Below are 20,947 nucleotides of genomic sequence, written 5' to 3'. Positions count from 1 at the left end.
GAGTAGATGGCACTCTTCTAACACATGAAACACTCTTAAATATCACTAGTTCCATCACAGTAAAATTATAAATGAAAAATGGATCTTACTGTAGAGTTCATTGGCAATTTTAGAATTTTTAGTCTTAAACCACTTTTCAGTATTATGTTCGCCATACGGCCTCTAAGCGCAGAAAATCTATGGGGAGAGTAATCATAAATGTCTGAAGTAAAACTGTTCTTGTTGCCCATGGAAAGCAATCACAGCTCAGTTTTAATTTTATAAACAGCTGAAGGAAAAAGATAGCTGAGCTCTTATTGGTTGCCATGTGAAACTAGCAAACTAGCACAGACACAGAAACTCTCAGACACTCATAGTATCATAGTATATAAGGCTGGAAGGAGACGCAAGTCCATCAAGTCCAACCTTCAAGAATTAAATAAATGTTTTATCCCCATAACCCGTGATATTTTTTCTCTCCAGAAAGGCATCCAGGCCTCTCTTGAACATGTACATAGAGTCGGCCATAACAACCTCCTGCGGCAGAGAGTTCCATAGTCTCACTGCTCTTACAGTAAAGAACCTTTGTCTATGGTACACTTTTCAGAAATGTCCCCCCTAGAGTCTATGCATGTATGTAGTACTTGTAAAAACTAGTTTACTGATGCAAAAAAAATTGCACTTTAATTTAATTGTTTTATCACTACATATAGACCTGTATAGATGTCCAAATTTTGTTTCAACATATACACATGTTAGTTAACACAAACATATACTGGTGAATATTCATAAAAGGTTAATCAAACCTATATCAATATGAAATCAATTATGCCAAGGGACTCTGAGTGATCCTCTCAACTACCGTATATTAGAAAATACATCACACAAAAGAGAAATAAGAGGAATAATGTACAGACTGTGAAATATGTAAAAAATAAGTAAATAAACTTTATTAATCACAAAACATGATAAAACATATCCATTAAAAAGTGTGGCTACAGGAGAGACAGAAATTTACATAGCCAGGAACCACAGTACATAAGATCAGTTATAGTAAGGGGCATAATAAATTCACCAACAATTATTAGATGTGCCCATCCGGATCACAGTGATGTTCACCAGACCTCTACAATGGTTTACCTGGCTTGTGAGATCCCCCAACGCGCGTTTCAACCTGCCGGTCTTTCTGTGTTCCGGATGGGCACATCTAATAATTGTTGGTGAATTTATTATGCCCCTTACTTTAACTGATCTTATGTACTGTGGTTCCTGGCTATGTAAATTTCTGTTTCTCCTGTAGCCATACTTTTTAATGGATATGTTTTATCATGTTTTGTGATTAATAAAGTTTATATACACATGTTAGCAGATTCCATTTAGCACTACTTGATATGCACTTCTCTGCCATTTTGTTCTTTTCCCTCTTGTCTTTTTATACATTTATATGTTTGCTTGTCTTTGATTTTCTGCTTTCTGTTCCTTCCTCATTATGGTAAGATCCAAAAAATGTATAGAATGCTTAAAGGGCTAAACCTATAGCTTAAAGCATACAAAAGTAAAACAATAGGGAGTCTTATAAAATTGACCACTACAAAATAACCGAGCATGGCTTTGTGGCTCCATGGACTACATTGCGGTGTGCAGTATGATTGCCTGCTACACCTGTTTAACATTTCCACAATAATTCTTTAATGGTTTGCACAATAATTGCATTTTCTTAACCCTAAACATGACTAGCCATTTGTTTTTCAAAGCATTAGCTCTATGTGATGCTGCATTATAGAACTATGATATTCAGTTGATACTTAAAGGGTTTTTCCCACTAGAACAGGGGTTCGATGTAACTGCATCGCACCCCTCGTAGCACTATCAAGATAGCCAGATCCCGGTCGCACATGACCAGGCTGCCCTGTTCATCTCTCTGGAGATGACGGAGATTGTCGAGTACGGCACTCTCAATCTCGCTGCAATCTCTGTCAGCTATATAGAAATGAATGGGGCAGCCCACACATGCATGACTGGCTGATCTGGCAATCTCAGTGTGCTACAAGGGGTGCAACAGGTGTACATCGGAACCCATCAGACCCCTGTTCTAGGGATCTGTGGGCGTCCCATCACTGAGACCAATTCAGATCAGCAATTAGGCCCTATGCTGTGGATAGGCACTAACCTGCTTTGTGGAAACCCCCTTTAATACAGAATAGCATACGTTCTTTTTAAAAATGTAAGTACTTGTATAACTAATGATTTTGTTCTATGTATGTTTCAAACTACATGTTATCTGTTATGAAAATTACGTAATAACAGATAATAAGTCATAATTATTGTATGAGTTACTTGACATAAGGAAGATGACTGATGAAAAGTGCAGTGAAATACTTTGCGTGTGGTCTCTGGACAAGGGGTTGTAGATTTGGAAAGTCACATATTTCAGATTATCATGTCAACCTTTGGGTATAAGTGTGCATTGATGAATAACTAGTTGACTTCTCTTCATTACCAAGTATCTTGTTATTAGTATAGTGTAATAATTTTAGTATAAGTATAATTAAGTATAATTGTTTAAATGTTTAATTCTTTAAATGCAGCATGGAGCAAACTGGATACTTTCTATTTAGTTTGCATGGTGAATCGTTATTTAGAGGTGCATGTGTACTGCATGTATTTAGTAAAAGTTGTTATTATGAACCAGAAAGGTTTTGAGGAGAAACTGTAATATATTAAATAACAGCTTTACTATTTAATACAATTATGACCTAAAGGGGTACTTCCATCTGACCTGTTCAAAACATATCTATAGGCTATGGGCTTCTGGCATATCTATAGGCTTCTGGGGAACAGAGGTCCACTGAACTCCTTCCCACAGCAGGCCGAATGAAGAAAGTCCATCTTTTGTCTAGAATAAAGGGAGGCAATCCAAATCCACCATTTAACTGCTTGACCGCAGTGTTTTACTTTGGCACTTAATAGTTGATCACAGTTAGGCTGCATTCACACTGCCGTATGGGGGACGTATATATGGCTGACCTATATACAGCTTATATACTTCCCCAATAGACGGCAATGGGCGCAGGGAGCCATACCGTTCCTTCCCCAGTGAAAAGATAGGACCTTTCCTATCTTTTCTCGGAATGCACCGCCGTGACCCATGTTACTCTATAGAGAGGGGCTGGGGTGCGCAGCGCTACGGTACGGCGGGCACACGTCAGTGTGAATGCAGCCTAACAGTCAGTGTCAGCAGTACAATACAGCAGTCACTCACAGTATATGGAGAGGCCTTAGCTTGAACACTCTCTCTATACATTGTTAATAGTGCTGCACTATACTATTAATGAACTGCAACATTTAGGGGTTAAGTCTGAACACAAAGCTCTCCAACTCATTGCTAAAATATTGAAATATAACACATACAATTATTTATATCTTGTTTCTGTCACTGTGCTGTATTACTGTGCTTATTTCATCAGTTCGACAGCTTATACATAATTATAATCTTGTCAAAGTAATTAAACTTGATTCCTTTTGACACATCAACAATGTTTCCACCAAGCCGACAAACCTAGACTATAGAAAGTTAAACAACACCTACATAAGTATTTTATTAGAATTCAATTAGATATGCTTGTCCTCAGGACACCAACTGAAGATTATCAAGTGGCAGCCTTTTACAGTCTGTAGTCTGGAGTTGCTGCAATTTATGGAATAAAGCTTTGAATGTACCCAGGGAGTGCCGCTTTATCTTCTTCAGTTGGTGTATTGAACATGTGGCTTGTGAGTTGAGTATCGCAAATCATTCCATAGTGACCCGCCCACGGTCGTAGGATGGATGAATGGCGTAGAGGTAGTGCCAGTGAACTTTCTTCCTTACTTGTGGCAATTTGGCCTGTCCTCATGACAGATCAGCAATATCAGATCAATATGGGTCTGACGTCCAGCATCCACTCTGATATCAGGAGCTGCGGCTGTTGGTGCTAGCAATGTATATGTAACCCGACCCAGACAGCTCCATACACTTTGCAGTGACCATGTTATTACAGCTCCAAAACACATGGTGCATACATATCAAAAGCCAGACCCCTAAAGGTTCAATGTACAGCAAATATGAGGTTCAGCCTATACAGTAGAAAAATATCCCAATGTATTAACCAATGTGCCCACATGTTAGATCTATGACTGAGACTATACTAAAATGTGGAGTCAACATAGTTTTTAATACAAATGTATACTTTTCAAATGGTATCTTGTCTAACAAGTTTATACAGTCAGTATTTGCAAATCCACCAACTGGTACCAATGTTTCTCTAACAGTGATCTAAAGAATCTGGTCAATGGTTGTCTAGTAGACAGCAGCAGCAATTGCATTATTATAATAAAGATAGAAAGCTGCCGCAATATTTCAGCCTTATTGGGACTGTAATGTTGTCAGAATAAAGAATTACAGAGATTTTCATATCTCCACAGGGAAAGCCGGATGAAATTGGAGCTTTTTATAGAAATAAATCTGTAAATCATTGTCTTAGACTATAAAATAATTGTGAAACTATGATGTAATTCACAACATTGACTTCTTTTCTAGACAACAGGCAATGCATCAAAGGGGTTGTCCAGTTTCCAGAAATATTTTTTATTGTTTCTATAATGACAAGTTATTTAATTTTCCAGTATATTTTCTGCATCAATTCCTTATGTTTTTCTGGATTTTTTTTTAATGTAATTCTATAGGTAGAAACACAACTTTAGAGATGGTGCTTGAGTACTTTGGTTCTAAACAAGTTAAGTTTACATACAATTCACTGCTGGTGTAGTACCGTATTTTCCGGGCCATTAGGCGCACCGTAATATAAGGCGCAACAGTCCGATGCGCCTTATATATGTAATAATTCCATATATAAGGCGCATCGGACTATAAGGCGCAGGGTCGGGGGCGTGGCGGAGGTCCGGGGGCGGAGCGGAGACCCGACGGGACGCGACGCCGAGAAGAGATGCGGCGACGCGGGGAAGGTGGGTGGGGAAGGTGAGGGGGAGGTGGAGGAGGGCAGCGAACCATACTTACATAGGTCCCCGCTACCGGAGACAGCAGATCTCCAGCGGGAACTGCAGACCACGTGGCAGAAGTTGTTCGTGCCGCGTGGTCTGCAGTTCCCGCTGGAGATCTGCTGTCTCCGGTAGCGGAGACCTATGTAAGTAGGGTCCGCTGCCCTCATATAGGGCGCACCGGACTATAAGGCGCACTTTGGATTTCCAAGGAAATCCAAGGCTTTTAAGTGCGCCTTATAGTCCGGAAAATACGGGTACATGAAAAGTATTTTGCACATATCACAACCGCTTATAATGACTTATTCTTAGTCCCATTCCTTTATTGAAATGCTCTTGACAACATTCTAATATTAATTGGTAATTCTGACATGTTGATATAGAAAGAGTATCCAGCTGAGGAGTGCTTATTGTAGTCAGGTGTGCCCACCATTTCTTGGGGATATAAGACAAGAATTACTAGAAAGTGGGCAGTTTTCATTTGTCATATTAGCACAAAGCAATTATGTCTTACTTAGGCTGAAGTCACATACGGTTTTCTGACATGCAAGGCATGAAAAAGCCACAACTAATGGGGCACTCCATAGAAATTTACATTTCCTGCTGGCCTGAGTAAACAAGGACCAATGTGGGCAAGGGTGGTAATACATTGCCCTACTATATTTACTGTGACCTGCACCAGAACACTAGTTTAAAGTGTGAAGCTGTGACCAGTGGTTCAAAGGGATAGTGCCCCTATTGGTTCATGATGTTGAATATATACCAATAGAATTCTACCTATTGAAAATATAAATTTAGTCCTTAACAGTGAAACGACCTGGCCATTTTTCATCTTTGTGTTACTGTTTTTCCACACCCTCCCCTCATCATTTTTTATGTACAGAGTTGTCTGAGAGCTTGTTTTTGCCAAATTGTACATTACAGTGACAGTATTTAATAGTCTATGCCATGTAATGGGAAGCAGGAAAATTTCAAACATGGTGCAATTATTTAAAAAACTCTTTTGCACCATTTTCTTGTGGGCTCTGTATTTATACCTTTCACTTTTTATTCCAAATGACACATCTTTTTTATTCCTTGGGTTAGTATGATTACAGGGATACCAGAAGTATGTAGATATCAATATGCTTTAATAGATTTTAAAAAATGTAAAACGTTTGTATAAAAAAAATATCTTCATTTAGACATATTTTGACAAAAACTTTTTCTTACTACATCCAATAAACCTGTCTAATTTTTTGGGAATGAGATTATGTTTTCATTGCTGCCATTTGGTATTCAAATTTTTAAGAACTGCAAAATGGTGAAAAAATGGTAGTTTGGAAATTTGGGCGCTATTTTCAAATACAGGGTTCACAGCTGGGAATAGCCATTTTTATATTTCAATACATCGGAACTTTTGAGACAAGGCAGTACCTAACATGTTTATGTCTAAGGAAATGGGGTGTAATATACATTCTTTTAATTTTTATTTTTTTACTACACTTTAGAAGCGATCAGACCCCCAAGGGTTCAATGGGTTTTCCCATGAAACAAGTTAAGCCCTATCCACAGGATAACTTGTTGCTCCTCAAGAGCAGTCAGTTAGAGGAGCAGTCAGTTGTGCATGGCTGGGCTGCCCCATTAATCCTATGGAGCTGACAGAGATATCTAAATAGTTAACCAGCATCGACCATGGGTGTTAACCGGCATCGGCCATGGGTGTTACCAGGGGGGTTTTGCTGCAATAAGCAGCAAACATCCACCAGGCATGTAAAAGGCTCTGCCCATGAGCCCTCTCCATATCTGCTTTCCAATGCTGTGTCCTAATAGTATGGCACATCGGGAATGGGTTCTTATTTGGGGAACCAAGAACAAAAAAGTCTCTAAAGCTGTCTAGAACTTTTAAACAGGGGTTTCTTGTACATCGGATTTGTAATATGTTAGGAAATACATGGTCGTGGTGCAGCCGGGATTTGGTGGTGATGTTGCAGATCATTCATTACACAACTGTATCATGTACTGTTAACATGAAATAGTCACTAAATAATTTTTGGCAAATGCATTAATTGAATGGGCGCTGTCGCATTATAACTATATCCGAGCTGCTCCATGACTGGACCGTGCGTTTCCACATATAATGTTATGTTATGTCAAATGCAGTGAAGGCTGTGAATCATATTTGAAAGCGTATAGTTTCCTTTAGAGATCTTTTACACTAGTGTGGTTCATGTCTGTTTACTATCCCTGAACATACTGGAGAACCAGGTGTTTTACCATCAAAGTTAGGCAACCCTATTTTTACTGATGTTAAAAAGTAAGTATCACATACAGACATGAAATAAACAAACATAGCTAAAACATGGATCCAACATGGACCCCAAATAGAGCACAAATGGACATTTTTTTTTTGTGAAAGAGCCTTTAGCTTGTTACCATTGCTGTGCTGGGAGCTATTTACACCTGTCTATAAAAGTATAAATTCATGGCTTAGATTAGATGGTCATTCTTTCTACATGCTCCATCAGTTAAAAAGTGATAATAAAAATAGCTAATATGACTAAATTGGCAATAAAATACTTCTGTTAGTACAAAGTATTAAATGTCTCATTAAAAAACACAATTATAAGCCTGCCCTTGTATTGCTTTAAAGTGTAACTGTCATTTGGAGCAAAAAAAAAAAAATACATAATTCTGCTCCAGGTGTCCCTGGGAATCATTCCTCAAGGTATTTTGCCTCTCGTCCTTATTTAGTACCTTTTTTGCCCGTAGCAACCATGGTTTCCAGCTCTCAAAAAAACTACAATCAGCTAGATGGAGGGGCGGGGCCTGTCCCCTGTCACCTCATCACAAGCGCATGCTGTGATGAGTTTTATCTATGTAAAACTTCAGCACATGAGGGGTCAGCTTGAAGACTTGGAGAGTCTCTTCTGCCATTTCCCTTCTGTGGAGTGTGAGGTGAATGGGGAATTGTGATCGATATGCAGCTTGTGTCTGTGTGGATTATTTGTTTAATTCCAAGTGTAGGGAAAGCTGAGGGAGAGATAAGAGTGTAGGCGTTTGGTCACTACACTAGTTGGGGCTCCTGACAGCACATGACTGAGTGCCGGGGCACTGAACTATCAGGTAATCAGCTGGGAGTACAGAGAGAGGGGTGTGTCTCTCCCTCCCTAGTCAGCTCCTCAGTGAAGACGGGATGTGCCTAGCAACAGCCATATAAAGAGTCACTGACAACAGGGGAAAGGCTGCAAAATACTTATGTTTACTGATTGGGGCCAAAATATTTTGCACAGTGCTAAATATTGGAACCTATATCAGTATTGATATTAAACAGCCTATTACGAAAATAGTGCAAAATAAAATAAGATCAGTAGCACCATATAAAACGGTAGCAATGGAACTGCAAGCAAGTACAGCAGCAGCAATTGCCTAAAATGTAGTCGTTAAATTGCCATTAAATTAAAAGCTCAGATCATACAGAATATTGTTGATCACAATGAGAAAGTGGGCACTCAAGACTTCCAGCTGCCCTGAAAACCTGGGCTTGGATGTCTTGGTGCCTTTGGAAGACAATAAAATTGCTACCTACTATATCTCCTGAATATATTATTATAAAGTACTTCCTAAATATATATTTATTTTACCCATTAAATTAATAATATATACAATAAACACTTATTTTATTTCAGATGGATCATAACACCCCCATATTTCATTTAGATTTGAGCAGGGAGCTGACAGATGACCTTTATTGCTATTGTTCATTTAAAAATAAAAACATTTTAAATATTACTTTAAGGAATTCTGAGCTAATAATAAGAGTCCCAGTTCATTATGTGTGTGGCGCTGCTCTTTAAAAAAATTTCTGGAGTGGCCGTGGCTGGATGAAGTTCCATCGCTCCTGTGTCTATTCCGCCCTAAAGGAGGGGTGCTACCCTGGCACCTAAACATAAAAAGACCCTCAAAAGGGGAGTGAAGATCCCTAGGCTCCCTCCGGACGGCCGAAACGCCACTCACGCGCTTTCTCCGCTCCGGTCCCGCGGGTGGGGCAGCCACACGAATAGACCGGAGGTCCGGCGCAGAACAGCGAATCCCGGTTCCGGTCACCAGAAGAGGATATAAGTCTCACCCCCACCCTTACCCGTTATGCTGAACCCTCCCCAGAATGGGCATCCTCCACTGAATAACAGAGCATTACCCCCAAGATAGATGAGAGACCTCTGGCCTCTGACCTGCACTGGCATACTGATCTTCAGAACCTGCCAACTTAAGAGGACTTTAAGTCTTTAATTGCTGAAGTCAAAGAGTCCTTTAAATCTGAAATTTCGGAGGTGAGACGTGATATTCGCTGTATAACACAGAAAATCGATAATTTGGAAGCTGAACAAGAAGATTCCAGACATCAGATCTCACAAACACAGCAGGTTTTATACTCTCAATCCTCCATGCTAAAGGATATGGCTTGACATCTAGAGGACCTTGACAATAGGGGCATACATAACAATAAGGCCCTGCCTGAGTTGGAGGGCAGAAAAAATTTACGCTCTACGCTGCAAGCCTTAATCACGACATTACTGGGGGAGCCAGAGACACAGATCAAGCTTGATAGAGTCCACAGGGCCTTGAAGGCAAAATCTCCGGGACCGAACCCACGGGAAGTTATGTACTGCGCACATGATTTTGGATTGAAGGAGCAACTTATGTCTTCTGCTAGGAAAAATATGGACTTTACTTTCAATGGCAATGAGGTGCAGCTATATCAAGACCTGTCGAACACTGCAGAAGAGGAGGGTCATGCAAACGCTGCTCAACATTCTTTGTGAGAACAATATCTCCTATCGCTGGAACTTCCCCTTCACCTTGTCGGCTAGCAAAGATGAACTAACAACGACACTTCGCATGATTGAAGATTTTCAGGAATTTTGTAATATATGGAACATTCCGACTCCAAGGCTGGACAATTGGGGCCTTTCTCTTTGTTTTTTCTTTTTGTTATTCTTCTACTGACTGCTTAGTTTTGTGTGTGTCTTGTCTCCCCTTGTCATATTGGTCTCCTCTCCCTGTGTTTCTGCCACATTAGAGTCCAATATCTGGTGGTGTTCCTTTCCCTTTTGAGCCAAGGGTCATCATGGTCCAGCTCCTGACATAAAACATGAAAGGGCTCAACGTAGTTAGAAAGCAACGTTTAACGCTTAAAGAAATGGAGAGATCTCAAGCAGATGTGGTGTTCCTACAGAAGATGCACTACGACACCACAGGCACACTCAACTTTGCCAGGCACATCTATCCTGTTTCTTATATGGCCTCCACAGACAGCAAGAAAGCAGGAGTAGCAATCCTATTCTCGACCTCCTGCCCCATTGTACCTGAATCTGTGCCAACGGACCCTAATGGCCTTTATATTATTATTCAGGGCAAATTTATGGCTCACCTATACTTTTTTGCAATATATACGCCCCAAATACGTCCCAGGTCCATTTCATCACCAACATTTTGAATAAGCTAATGAGATTCCCATCAGCACCATTACTGATCGGGGTGATATCAATGTAATTTTTTAGGAAAACATAGATCGATTAGCAACAGATGCGGGCCCTGCAACTAGGTCGCAAAGCACTATCTTGGCAGCCTTTCGTACAGTTGTCAGAAGATTTGCACTGTATAATCTGTGGAGAGTGGCTAACCCTGGGGATCACTCATTTACCATTTACTCTGCCCCCCATGGCACTCATACCTGTATAGACTACTGGCGCCTGAATTAATCGCTCCTTAAGAAACCATTGATTAAAGAAGAGCTGGACATGGCCTTGAGATAGAGTACTTCAAATTTAATGAGGACTCTGTCCCCTCTTTATCTAAGGTGTGGGAGGCCCATAAAGCAGTATTCTGAGGACATTGCATAGAGCTATAGTACCTGCCTGATACTCTACCTCCAGATGGTCATAGGAAAACTTAGAAAAACGGTCATAGAGGACCTCCTGGGTTCCTGCTCTCTCCCTGGACCTTCCTCGGAAGCTATTGAAGCCCTTAGTGCAGATTTAACACAGGAAGAGATTGAGGAAGTAATAAAGGGAATGCCAAATGGGAAGTCCCCAGGTCCGGATGGACTGACATGTGGATACTATCAAACCTTCTCCTTAGTGTTGTTGCCCCGCATGACAAAGGTATATAATGCTTTCTTGTGAGGCAATCCCATCCCCACAACCCTAACTCATTCTTACATTACTCTTATTCCTAAACCTGGCAAGGACGCAATTGATTGCGCCAATTATAGGCCAATCACGATTTTAAACACTGATTTAAAAATTTTTACAAAGTTGCTGGCTAATCGACTAATTCAGTGTATTCCCCAGATGATCCATAAGGACCAAGTAGGGTTTGTAACATGCCGTCAGGGTGCTGACAACACTAGGAGAACAACTGATCTAATAGATTTAGTCAATAAAAAGGGCAAACAGGCCCTCATCCTCAGCTTTGACGCCAAAAAGGCATTTGATCGCCTCAGTTGGTCTTTTATGTTCCAGGTATATATATTGGATAAAAGGGCCCCTTCCTCCAGGCTTTGAGGGGGTTGTATCTGGACCCCACGGACGAAATTAAGCTTCCACATGCGTCCTCACCACCTCTGCGGATTAAAAATGGTACGTGACAGGGCTGCCCACTCTCCCCCCTCTTGTTTATACTCTGCATAGAACCTCTAGCCTCTATCATTCGGCAGGACCCCAATATTCATGGTGTTACAGTTAGAGATAAAGAATTTAAAGTGGCACTATTCGCGGATGACATTTTACTCACCATAACTCAACCCCTAATCTCCCTGCCCAACCTGCAAGTGCGATTATTACAATATGGATGCCTCTCAGGCTACAAGGTCAACACTTCCAAAATGGAAGCCTTACCACTCAACCTCCCGCAAACACTGGTGGACGAACTCATTTAAGTATTTAAATACAACTGGAAAACTGATGGCATCAAATATTTGGGGATATTCCTAACCCCTTCTTACAATTTCCTGTATGCACAGAATTTCCTTGGCCTTTTTTGTGAAATAGGGAACTTGCTGAATAACTGGAATAGCCCTGTCCCTCTTTGGCAGGATAGCGGCAGTGAAAAGGACTATTCTGCCTAAATTGCTTTACCTTTTTGAAACACTGCCGGTGTCAGTGCCATTGGGGGCCCTGAGGTCTTTGCAAGCGTCTATTCTACACTTTATATGAGCTAAGAAACATAACAGGATCTCTAAGGCTGTTATGCTCTCCCGTAAATCCAGGGGAGGCTTATCAGTACCGGACATAACCAGGTATTATTGGGTGACTCACGCCGCATACCGGCTTGGTCCAATTTGCTGGTGTTCTCTAAATGGATGGAGATTAAGAAACTCTGGTTGGCCCTTTTCCATCCTAATTCTTACATTTGGTCCAAAGACTCACCCCCGTTACCTGGCTCCTCACTGGGCCCTATTTCATTTACAGTAAAACTTTGGAAAGCCTGTGTGACTAGATTTCCTTTGGTGTCGCAGTGTTCCCCAATGCAGTCCATTCTACACACTCCCTCTATGCAGCATGCAGGAACTGGTCAGGAAATCAAACCCTAGCATGAAAAGGGTTTGTTTAGATTTGTGGACATCGTAGATTACTGAGATAGGAAGATTTTGCCCTTTGACACCTTGAGAGGCAAATTTCATTCGCCACCTTCTGCTAACCTCCATTATATGCACATTAGACACCTGTTACAGTCTCTGAATTGACGGTCTCCAAGCCCACTGTGTTTGAGCATAAATGCAAAACTCCCACTCGCACCTCAGGCCTTATATTTGATATATAGATGTTACTATTGCATCCGGACACAGAGGGCCCCATCACAGACCCATGTATGGCTAAATGGGAAAACATTGTGGGTGAACCAGTATCACAAGACAAATGGAAATTGATTTGGCAAAGGGCAGCCAAAACTTGACTATGCACAACGCATAAGGAAAATTAGTACAAGCTGATGTTGCAGTGGTATCACACCCCATCTGTACTCCAAAAATTGTTTCCTGAGACACTAGACGTGTGGTTCAGCAGGGGGCACCCTCCAACATATTTTCTAGACATGTTCACGCCTGCAATCCTTGTGGCTAGAGGTGAAGGCTCTTCTTCAAACAGTCATAGCGGTGGACATACTATTCTCTCCCCCCAGCCCATGGCCAAGACACCCACCAAAATGAGTCTGCATATCCTAACGGCAGCAAGGTGCTTAATCTCGCAGTTCTGGAAGAGACAAGTCCCACCCTGCCGACTGGACCTTCTCTCTAGGGTGAGGGAGACCGCGCAGCATGGAATCCATGACTGCTTCTTTGAATAACCGGGTCACACTGTTCAATAAAACTTGGGAGCTTTGGGATCGCTTCTGGGCAGAGGAGCTAGGACGGAGAGGAGAATGACTCCTTTCCTTTTTCTTTTCCCTTCTTTTGTCTTTTTCCTAATGTTATGTGCCTTTGTGTCTATTTGTGGGACATCACCTGTTGGTATTTGTAGTTTCCTTTTTTCTTTTTTTTTTTTTTACCTTCTACTGGTTTATTTTGAGTGCATGACGAATATATGGTATTTATCACCTAGTCCAAGGTATTTGGATTGGGACCTATGGAGCTAAGCCATCCCAAGGGGTAACTATTAGCTAACTTTCTCTGTTTTTTATACTGTCAATTGGGCTATTTAACTGTTAAGGTCTGCTTTCATGTTGTTCGCGACCTCATTGGGTGATCAAATGTCAATATCATGCCTGTTAATTTTTCTTTTATTAATGGTCCACTACTAAAAAGTGTTTGATGCATAATTTGTATTAGATAACTTTTGATCTGTTATTGGAAAAACTTTAATAAAAACACAATTATATTAAAAAAAATTCTGTCCATTTTAAAATAATAGCTTACCCTTATTATTCATGGAAGGGCCATGAATATATGATTGGACTCCACTTTGAAACCACTGACAGGGGCACTTGCTAGTGCATTGAAAATACTTATCACATCAAAGTCTAGTGTCATGTTGCCAATTCTCTGCAGTATTTGGCACCATAAAGTATATAGGCATGTGGCTATATGACTGTATCCAGCAATGTAGTTCAGCCTATTCTAGTAATTGAATCTTATCAGGGCTGGGATTGGATACTATTTGCAGCTACATGTATATGGATATTGCCATTTGGATACTACAATGAAAACCATCATGTTCCAGCATACCTTGCAGCCTCTGTTTTCTGCTGATCTGAAGGGATATTGTGGGTGAACCCCCATAGCCAATCATCAGTTGATGGTAAAATTCCTGTGAAATTTCTTAATGAAAATTATAGTTGTATAAATATATATATAATATAATAAGGTTACTGACCTAGGTGTTCAAAAGTATTATATATTATAATACTTGTGAATTATAGTAATGTAAATATTATTACTGTATTTACTGTCTGGCGTGCACATGCATGAGGATATGGTTTCAGTTACTAGACTTTTGCCTGCTGTGAACTAACCTGCATGTTTACTTACTCAAATAATGGTACCTATAACATTCTAAGTATATTTTTCTGCTTTGTCATAACTCAATCTCTTTATTCATCTTATCTGTACTAAAAATGTTATCATTCTATTATCATTGTTTTATTTAACTGACTGGATAGATGAAGTGTATCAGTTCACAACTTCATATAAAAATTATATAATAAACATCTAGTCTCTGTTGATTTAAGCATGTCTTAGATGAATAAGCTACAAATGCCAATAACTTTAATATCCTTTCCACAGCCAGAAATTGAGCTTCAAGGAAAGAGTACGCATGGCAAGTCCTAGAGGTCAAAGTATAAAAGGAAGACAAACATCAGTTGGAGATCGACGTTCCCCTAGCACTGATGCAACCTCAGAAGCAAGTCCTACAAAAGTACAAAAAAGCTGGAGCTTCAATGACAGAACAAGATTCAGGCCTTCTCTTAGACTAAAGAGTTCACAACCCAAGCCCGTGACTGACAGTAAGGATATTTGCTTTTTCTACTACCAAAGTTGCAGTGTGAAATATATTGACTAATAATATATTCATTTGACATATTTTAGTTTAAAATAAAACATCAGAATATCACGTATTTACTTCATAGACAAATTAATAAAAATAGAGAAATTTATTTTACAGAAGGATTGCCACCTCGATCTCTCCCTAAACAATGACCTCTGTACAGGTTATAAACTACAAAGCTCTCCTATAGAAGTCAATCTGGGTATTTATCACGAGATGTGCACCAGATGTTTTGAGTGTTTCTTGAGTAGGATTTCTCATTTTCTACATGTTTGAAGTATCTACATATAGGTTATGCTGTCACCAGAGCAGAGAGACTGGCAAGTTTTTCATAGGATATTATAGTGGTTGATATTTTGTACATTTTCAGTAGCTTGGATCCCTTATGGGAACATGATTTTGTAAATGAGGCTTTGATTGAGGTATTTCTCCTGTCTGCAATATTTGAAGGGATTTTCCCCTACAGTGCGTAAATAAACATCTGTCTTATAGGGGTTTTTAGCCTTCCTCTGGATCGCTGTAGAAGTTTTGGTTGGAACTAATGGACCCAACTCTGTATGCAACCATATATACTATGATATTGGGGCAGATTTACTTACCCGGTCCATTTGCGATCCAGCGGCGCGTTCTCATCACTGGATTCGGGTCCGTCCGGGATCTATTAAGGCAGTTCCTCCGACGTCCTCCAGGTGGCGCTGCTGCGCTGAAGTTCCCTGGAACGCACTGGAATACACCCAGCTGGGCCGAGTGAAGGTAAGTGCAAGCTCCGCGACCCATTTTTTGTTTTAAATGCGGCGGGTTTTCCGAATCAGTCGGGTTTTCGTTCAGCCACACCCCCCGATTTCCATCGCGTGCAGGCCAGCGCCGATGCACCACAATCCGAACGCGTGCGCCAAAATCCCCGGGCAATTCAGGGGAAATCGGCGCAAATCGGAAATATTCGGGTAACACGTCGGGAAACCGCGAATCGGGCCCTTAGTAAATGACCCCCATCATGTTGTGAGGAAATTGTGTAGCTTCGGAAAATGGCTGCACCATGACTTAAATTTGAAAGTAAATTTGTCACGTAAAATGGTCAGCTGTAAAGTGACATGTCACAAATGTATATCACTTTGTTGCTGCATAACATCATCACATGCAACATTTTGATAATATTTTGTGCAGTTACCTTAACAACCTCAAAAAGTTAGAGGAAACCTTGTCACAGATTCAGTAATAGATTATAATATGGGATGTTTGGACGACAGCTTGGGAACCAAGGCTTCCAGTGGATATATGGCCACCCAAACTTTTCGCCAAGTTTGATACTGCCCTGTAGAGATAATAAGTAGAGGGGCTCCAACTTCTGAATTCCTCATACATATGTGCCCACTCTTGACACATATGTATATAAAGTCCTTCCAGGTATTAAAACTGCTTATCTGAAAGGGGGCTAAAGGGACAACCCACTTTCCTAATAACCAAGGCTTCTAGGGGATCCATGGCCACCCAAACGTTTCACGAAGTTTCATACTTCCCTGTAGAAATAATATCTACAGTATCTTATAAGGGCCGTAAATGTCAAACAAATAAAAAAAAATTACTTGACATTGTTGCTTCTGTTCACGTCAATGGTTGGGGGTACTAGTTAATAGTGCGGCAAACTATAGTATTTTGTCAGAAATCTTAGTGAATGGACCAAGGCAAAAGCGTGAAAAGAGTTTTAAATCTTCAACTTTTCTTTAAGCTGATGCATCTTGCTCTAAGTGTAGCTGCCAAAATATTTTCTCAAGTGAAAGATCATTTGTCACTTCATCAAATATCCTGAAGTCTTTGCATAAGCCAACAAGGAATAACAGCCAGAGATACTATTTATAAGTTAATCTACTGCTAGGATCTAGTATTTGTAAGATGAAGAAAAACTTGTATATTGTAGGGTGTTTTCTCAAAACGGCACAGAGGACAAGGATGATTCATGATGACCCAAAAAATAAATATATTTATGTTTATTGATTTAAAGTAGATCTACTTTAGATTCCCTAAATGTAACTAATTCCTTTTTATTATTGAAAAAAAACTATATAAAACATATCCCTTAGTTTCATTACTTACCTATATTTTATTGCTAATTACCTGCAGAGGTTACTGGGGAATTAAGTAGCCTTAGTTGACTTCAGGGCTAAGGCTCAGCAGAGCTGCCGCCCCTACACATCCATGCTGCCTGTGAATGCTGCAGCACAATCCATGCAGGCATAGTGGCTCCCGGCTCCTAGCCGGCTCAATGAAGCCAGCAGGGGACCACGAGCTTCTGCACATGTGCAGAGCTCCCCTCTTGCCAGCGTTGCGCCAAAAGCCACTGCAGCTTCACGGAGCCATGTTACAGTGTTAACAGGTGGCATGGACGCACAGGAGTCCGTTATCTCTGCTGGTCAGTGAATACCATCTTCTTAGAATAGGAAATGCTCAGACAAGCAGGAGATTGACCTAAATTGTCATCCAAATTTTAATAACTCTGGCAACTCTATGTACAGCCCCCACGGTTGTGGAGGTATCAATCCCAGTTTCTGACAATTATAATCTGTTTGGTCAGAAAGGAGGAGCTGGGGCGGGAGGTGTGTTCACACGCATTAAAGGAAATCAACCACTTAAAAAAACAAAAAAAAATAGAAATACTCACCCCTGCGTATTAAGACTAGCGACAGACAGCACTGGGGTCAAGATGAAGATTAGCATAGGTGAGTAGTTCAAGGTTTTTTTTTTGTTTTTTTAAGGGTTTGATTTCCTTTAAGCTAATTCTGTTCACATTGGGGGTCATTTACTAAGGGCCAGATTACTAAGCAACAATGTCAAGTAATTTTTTTTTATTTGTTTGACATTTACGGCCCTCATAAGATACTGTAGATATTATTTCTACAGGGAAGTATGAAACTTCGTGAAAAGTTTGGGTGGCCATGGATCCCCTAGAAGCCTTGGTTATTAGGAAAGTGGGTTGTCCCTTTAGCCCCCTTTCAGATAAGCAGTTTTAATACCTGGAAGGACTTTATATACATATGTGTCAAGAGTGGGCACATATGTATGAGGAATTCAGAAGTTGGAGCCCCTCTACTTATTATCTCTACAGGGCAGTATCAAACTTGGCGAAAAGTTTGGGTGGCCATATATCCACTGGAAGCCTTGGTTCCCAAGCTGTCGTCCAAACATCCCATATTATAATCTATTACTGAATCTGTGACAAGGTTTCCTCTAACTTTTTGAGGTTGTTAAGGTAACTGCACAAAATATTATCAAAATGTTGCACGTGATGATGTTATGCAGCAACAAAGTGATATACATTTGTGACATGTCACTTTACAGCTGACCATTTTACGTGACAAATTTACTTTCAAATTTAAGTCATGGTGCAGCCATTTTCCAAAGCTACACAATTTCCTCACAACATGATGGGGGTCATTTACTAAGGGCCCGATTCGCGTGTTACTTGAATATTTCCGATTTGCAACGATTTTTCCTGAATAGCCCCGGGATTTTGGCGCACACGATCGGATTGTGGCGCATCGGCGACAGAATGCACGCGATGGAAATCGGGGGGGCGTGGCCGTACAAAAACCCGACGGATTCAGAAAGTGTCGCTCTACACACGCTTACCTTCACCCAGGATAGCTTGGTGAACTTCAGTGCATTCAGATGGTCTTCAGCGCAGCAGCCACACCTGCCTTAGTGAATCGCGAATGGACCGGGTAAGTACATCTGCCCCATTGTGTTTACAAAAATGCAATGTTACAAATTGCAAAGTGACAGGGATGCAAACTCGATGGAAACGTGAGCACAGTGTAAACGCAAATGAATTGTAAACACACATACAGTGTAAACAAAAATGCATTGTTAACACACATGCAAACGTTATGCAAGTGCAATATAAACACAATGTAAATGCCATGCAAAAGTAAAGCAAACGCAGTGTAAAGACCATGTAAAAGTCACTTTAATGTAACTTATGTGAATTGCAAACATACAACATAAAATTCCCGCAAACGCCACGTAAAATGCAAATGCAACGTAAATACAAATGTGACATAAATGCACCACGTAAACAGCACGTAAACACAAGTATAAATGAGACTCAAACACCACACAGAGTAAACGCGATATAAACACAACATAAACACAAATGGCAGGTAAAGCATAAATGTGACAAATGCATATGCCACATAAGCACAAACACCACATAAATAATTGCCAAGTAATTGTGAATGCGAAGTGAATGAAAACGCTGCGTAAACACCACCCAAATGCTGCATAAGAGTAAACGTGACACAAACACTGCGTTAGTGTAAATGTAGGGCAAATGCCACTGTCCTATATTGTGAGTGACATATGCCCAGATTATGCTTGGAATATAGAAGGCCTTGCTTCCCAGCAGGATCACAGTAATTATAAGGAAAGAGGGTTTTAGGCTGTATTCACCCATAGCGTTTCAATTTCGTTTTTTAACCACACAATCCAAACACCACAAGGAGCAATATCATATGCATTTCCAGTAAAATACATGCAATCAGTCATGAGCACCTGCTGTCTTGCATGTAAACACTGCAAAAAGACTGGGTGCTCATTATTGTTTGCAGAAGGACAAGCCCCTCCCCATTCAGATTTCATTTCAAAACATAATTTAACCAGAACCTCTAAACACAACTTTAGGACAGATTTTCCAGAATCTGTACCAAAAAAAAATGTGTACCAAAATCTGCAGAGGGAACATTAAACTGATTTAAGTATGTGACTTTTTGGGCAACAGGAAGGAAGAAAGTTGGTGGCAGGGATAGATTTCCTTTAACCCCTTAAGGATGCAGTCCCATTTTTTGGATTCTAACCTGCGTCTCTTTATACGGTTATAACTTTTGAACACTGTTACTTATCAAAGCGATTCTGAGATTGTTTTTTCCTCACATGTTGTACTTCATTTTAGTGGTAAATTTTGGCTGATAAGTTTTGCGTTTATTTACAAAAAAAAAAAGAAAAAATGATTAATTTTTAGAAAAATTTGCCATTTCCGAAATTCAAAATCACCGCGTTTTCAGGCAGATCGATTTACCATCTAAATAACTTGCCGAATAACATTTCCCATATGTCTACTTTACACTTTCATAATTTTTGAAATGTTTGGATAATTTATTTTGACGTCACGCGGCTTACAAATCGAATAGCGATTTTCCTAATTTTCAGAATTGACTATTTTGGGGATAAATACTGTTTGAAATTAAATTTTACATACAAACCCTAATGTGGGGAAAAATGTATCATTTTTGCATCGCTGTCTTCCAAGTGGCATAACATTGTTACGTTTTTGGCTACAGAGCTGGTTTATGGCTTGTTTTTTGCGGGACATGTTGTACTTTGCAGCAGTATCATTCTGGAGTAAATATGTTTTGTTGATCACTTTTTATTGCATTTTTAGTGGGATATAATAGGTAAAAATCATAATTTTTGGCGGGTTTTTAACGTTTTTTTTACGGCGTTCATCATATGGGTTCAATAGTTATTTAGTTTTATTCTATGGATTGTTACGGACGCGGTGATACTATATATGTGGGGTTTGTGTTATTATTTAGACTTTTTTGAGCATTATATGTCTCTTTATATGTTTTGGGGCTTATGGGCATTTTTAGTGATTTATAAACTTATTTTTTATTGAAAAACATTTTTTTTTACATTTTTTACTTGATCCACCATGGGACATCTGATTGCTTGTTCATGATAATACTCTGCAATACTGATGTATTGCAGGGTATTAGCAGTGTCAGCATATGCAGATGCATAGACTGACACTTTGCCTTTAAGATGACGTCACAGACGCCATCTTAAAGGCACTGCCTTCAGGCTTCTCTGTTGTCCCGATCAGACCCCAGAGGTGCTATAGCAGCAATCGGCGACCCCGA

The 20,947-nt window shown here is 40.1% G+C and overlaps 1 protein-coding gene across 3 annotated transcripts in view; it reads left to right on the top strand.

Moving 5' to 3' along the window:
- The window catches only part of KCNQ5 (potassium voltage-gated channel subfamily Q member 5), a 386,226-nt gene that overhangs the window by 333,113 nt on the left and 32,166 nt on the right, over window positions 1-20,947 (top strand). For 2 of the 3 annotated variants that reach the window (XM_072142130.1, XM_072142131.1), the window contains one exon: window positions 14,774-14,994. In XM_072142130.1, the coding sequence (XP_071998231.1) occupies window positions 14,774-14,994 (221 nt within the window). The remainder of the gene's footprint in view (window positions 1-14,773; window positions 14,995-20,947) is intronic. The other variant, XM_072142132.1, reaches the window with a different exon arrangement.

The sequence above is a fragment of the Engystomops pustulosus genome, chromosome 3, assembly GCF_040894005.1.
Source record: "Engystomops pustulosus chromosome 3, aEngPut4.maternal, whole genome shotgun sequence".
In the NCBI taxonomy this organism is placed as follows: Eukaryota; Metazoa; Chordata; class Amphibia; order Anura; family Leptodactylidae; genus Engystomops; species Engystomops pustulosus.
This window is presented reverse-complemented; position numbering and strand designations above follow the sequence as displayed.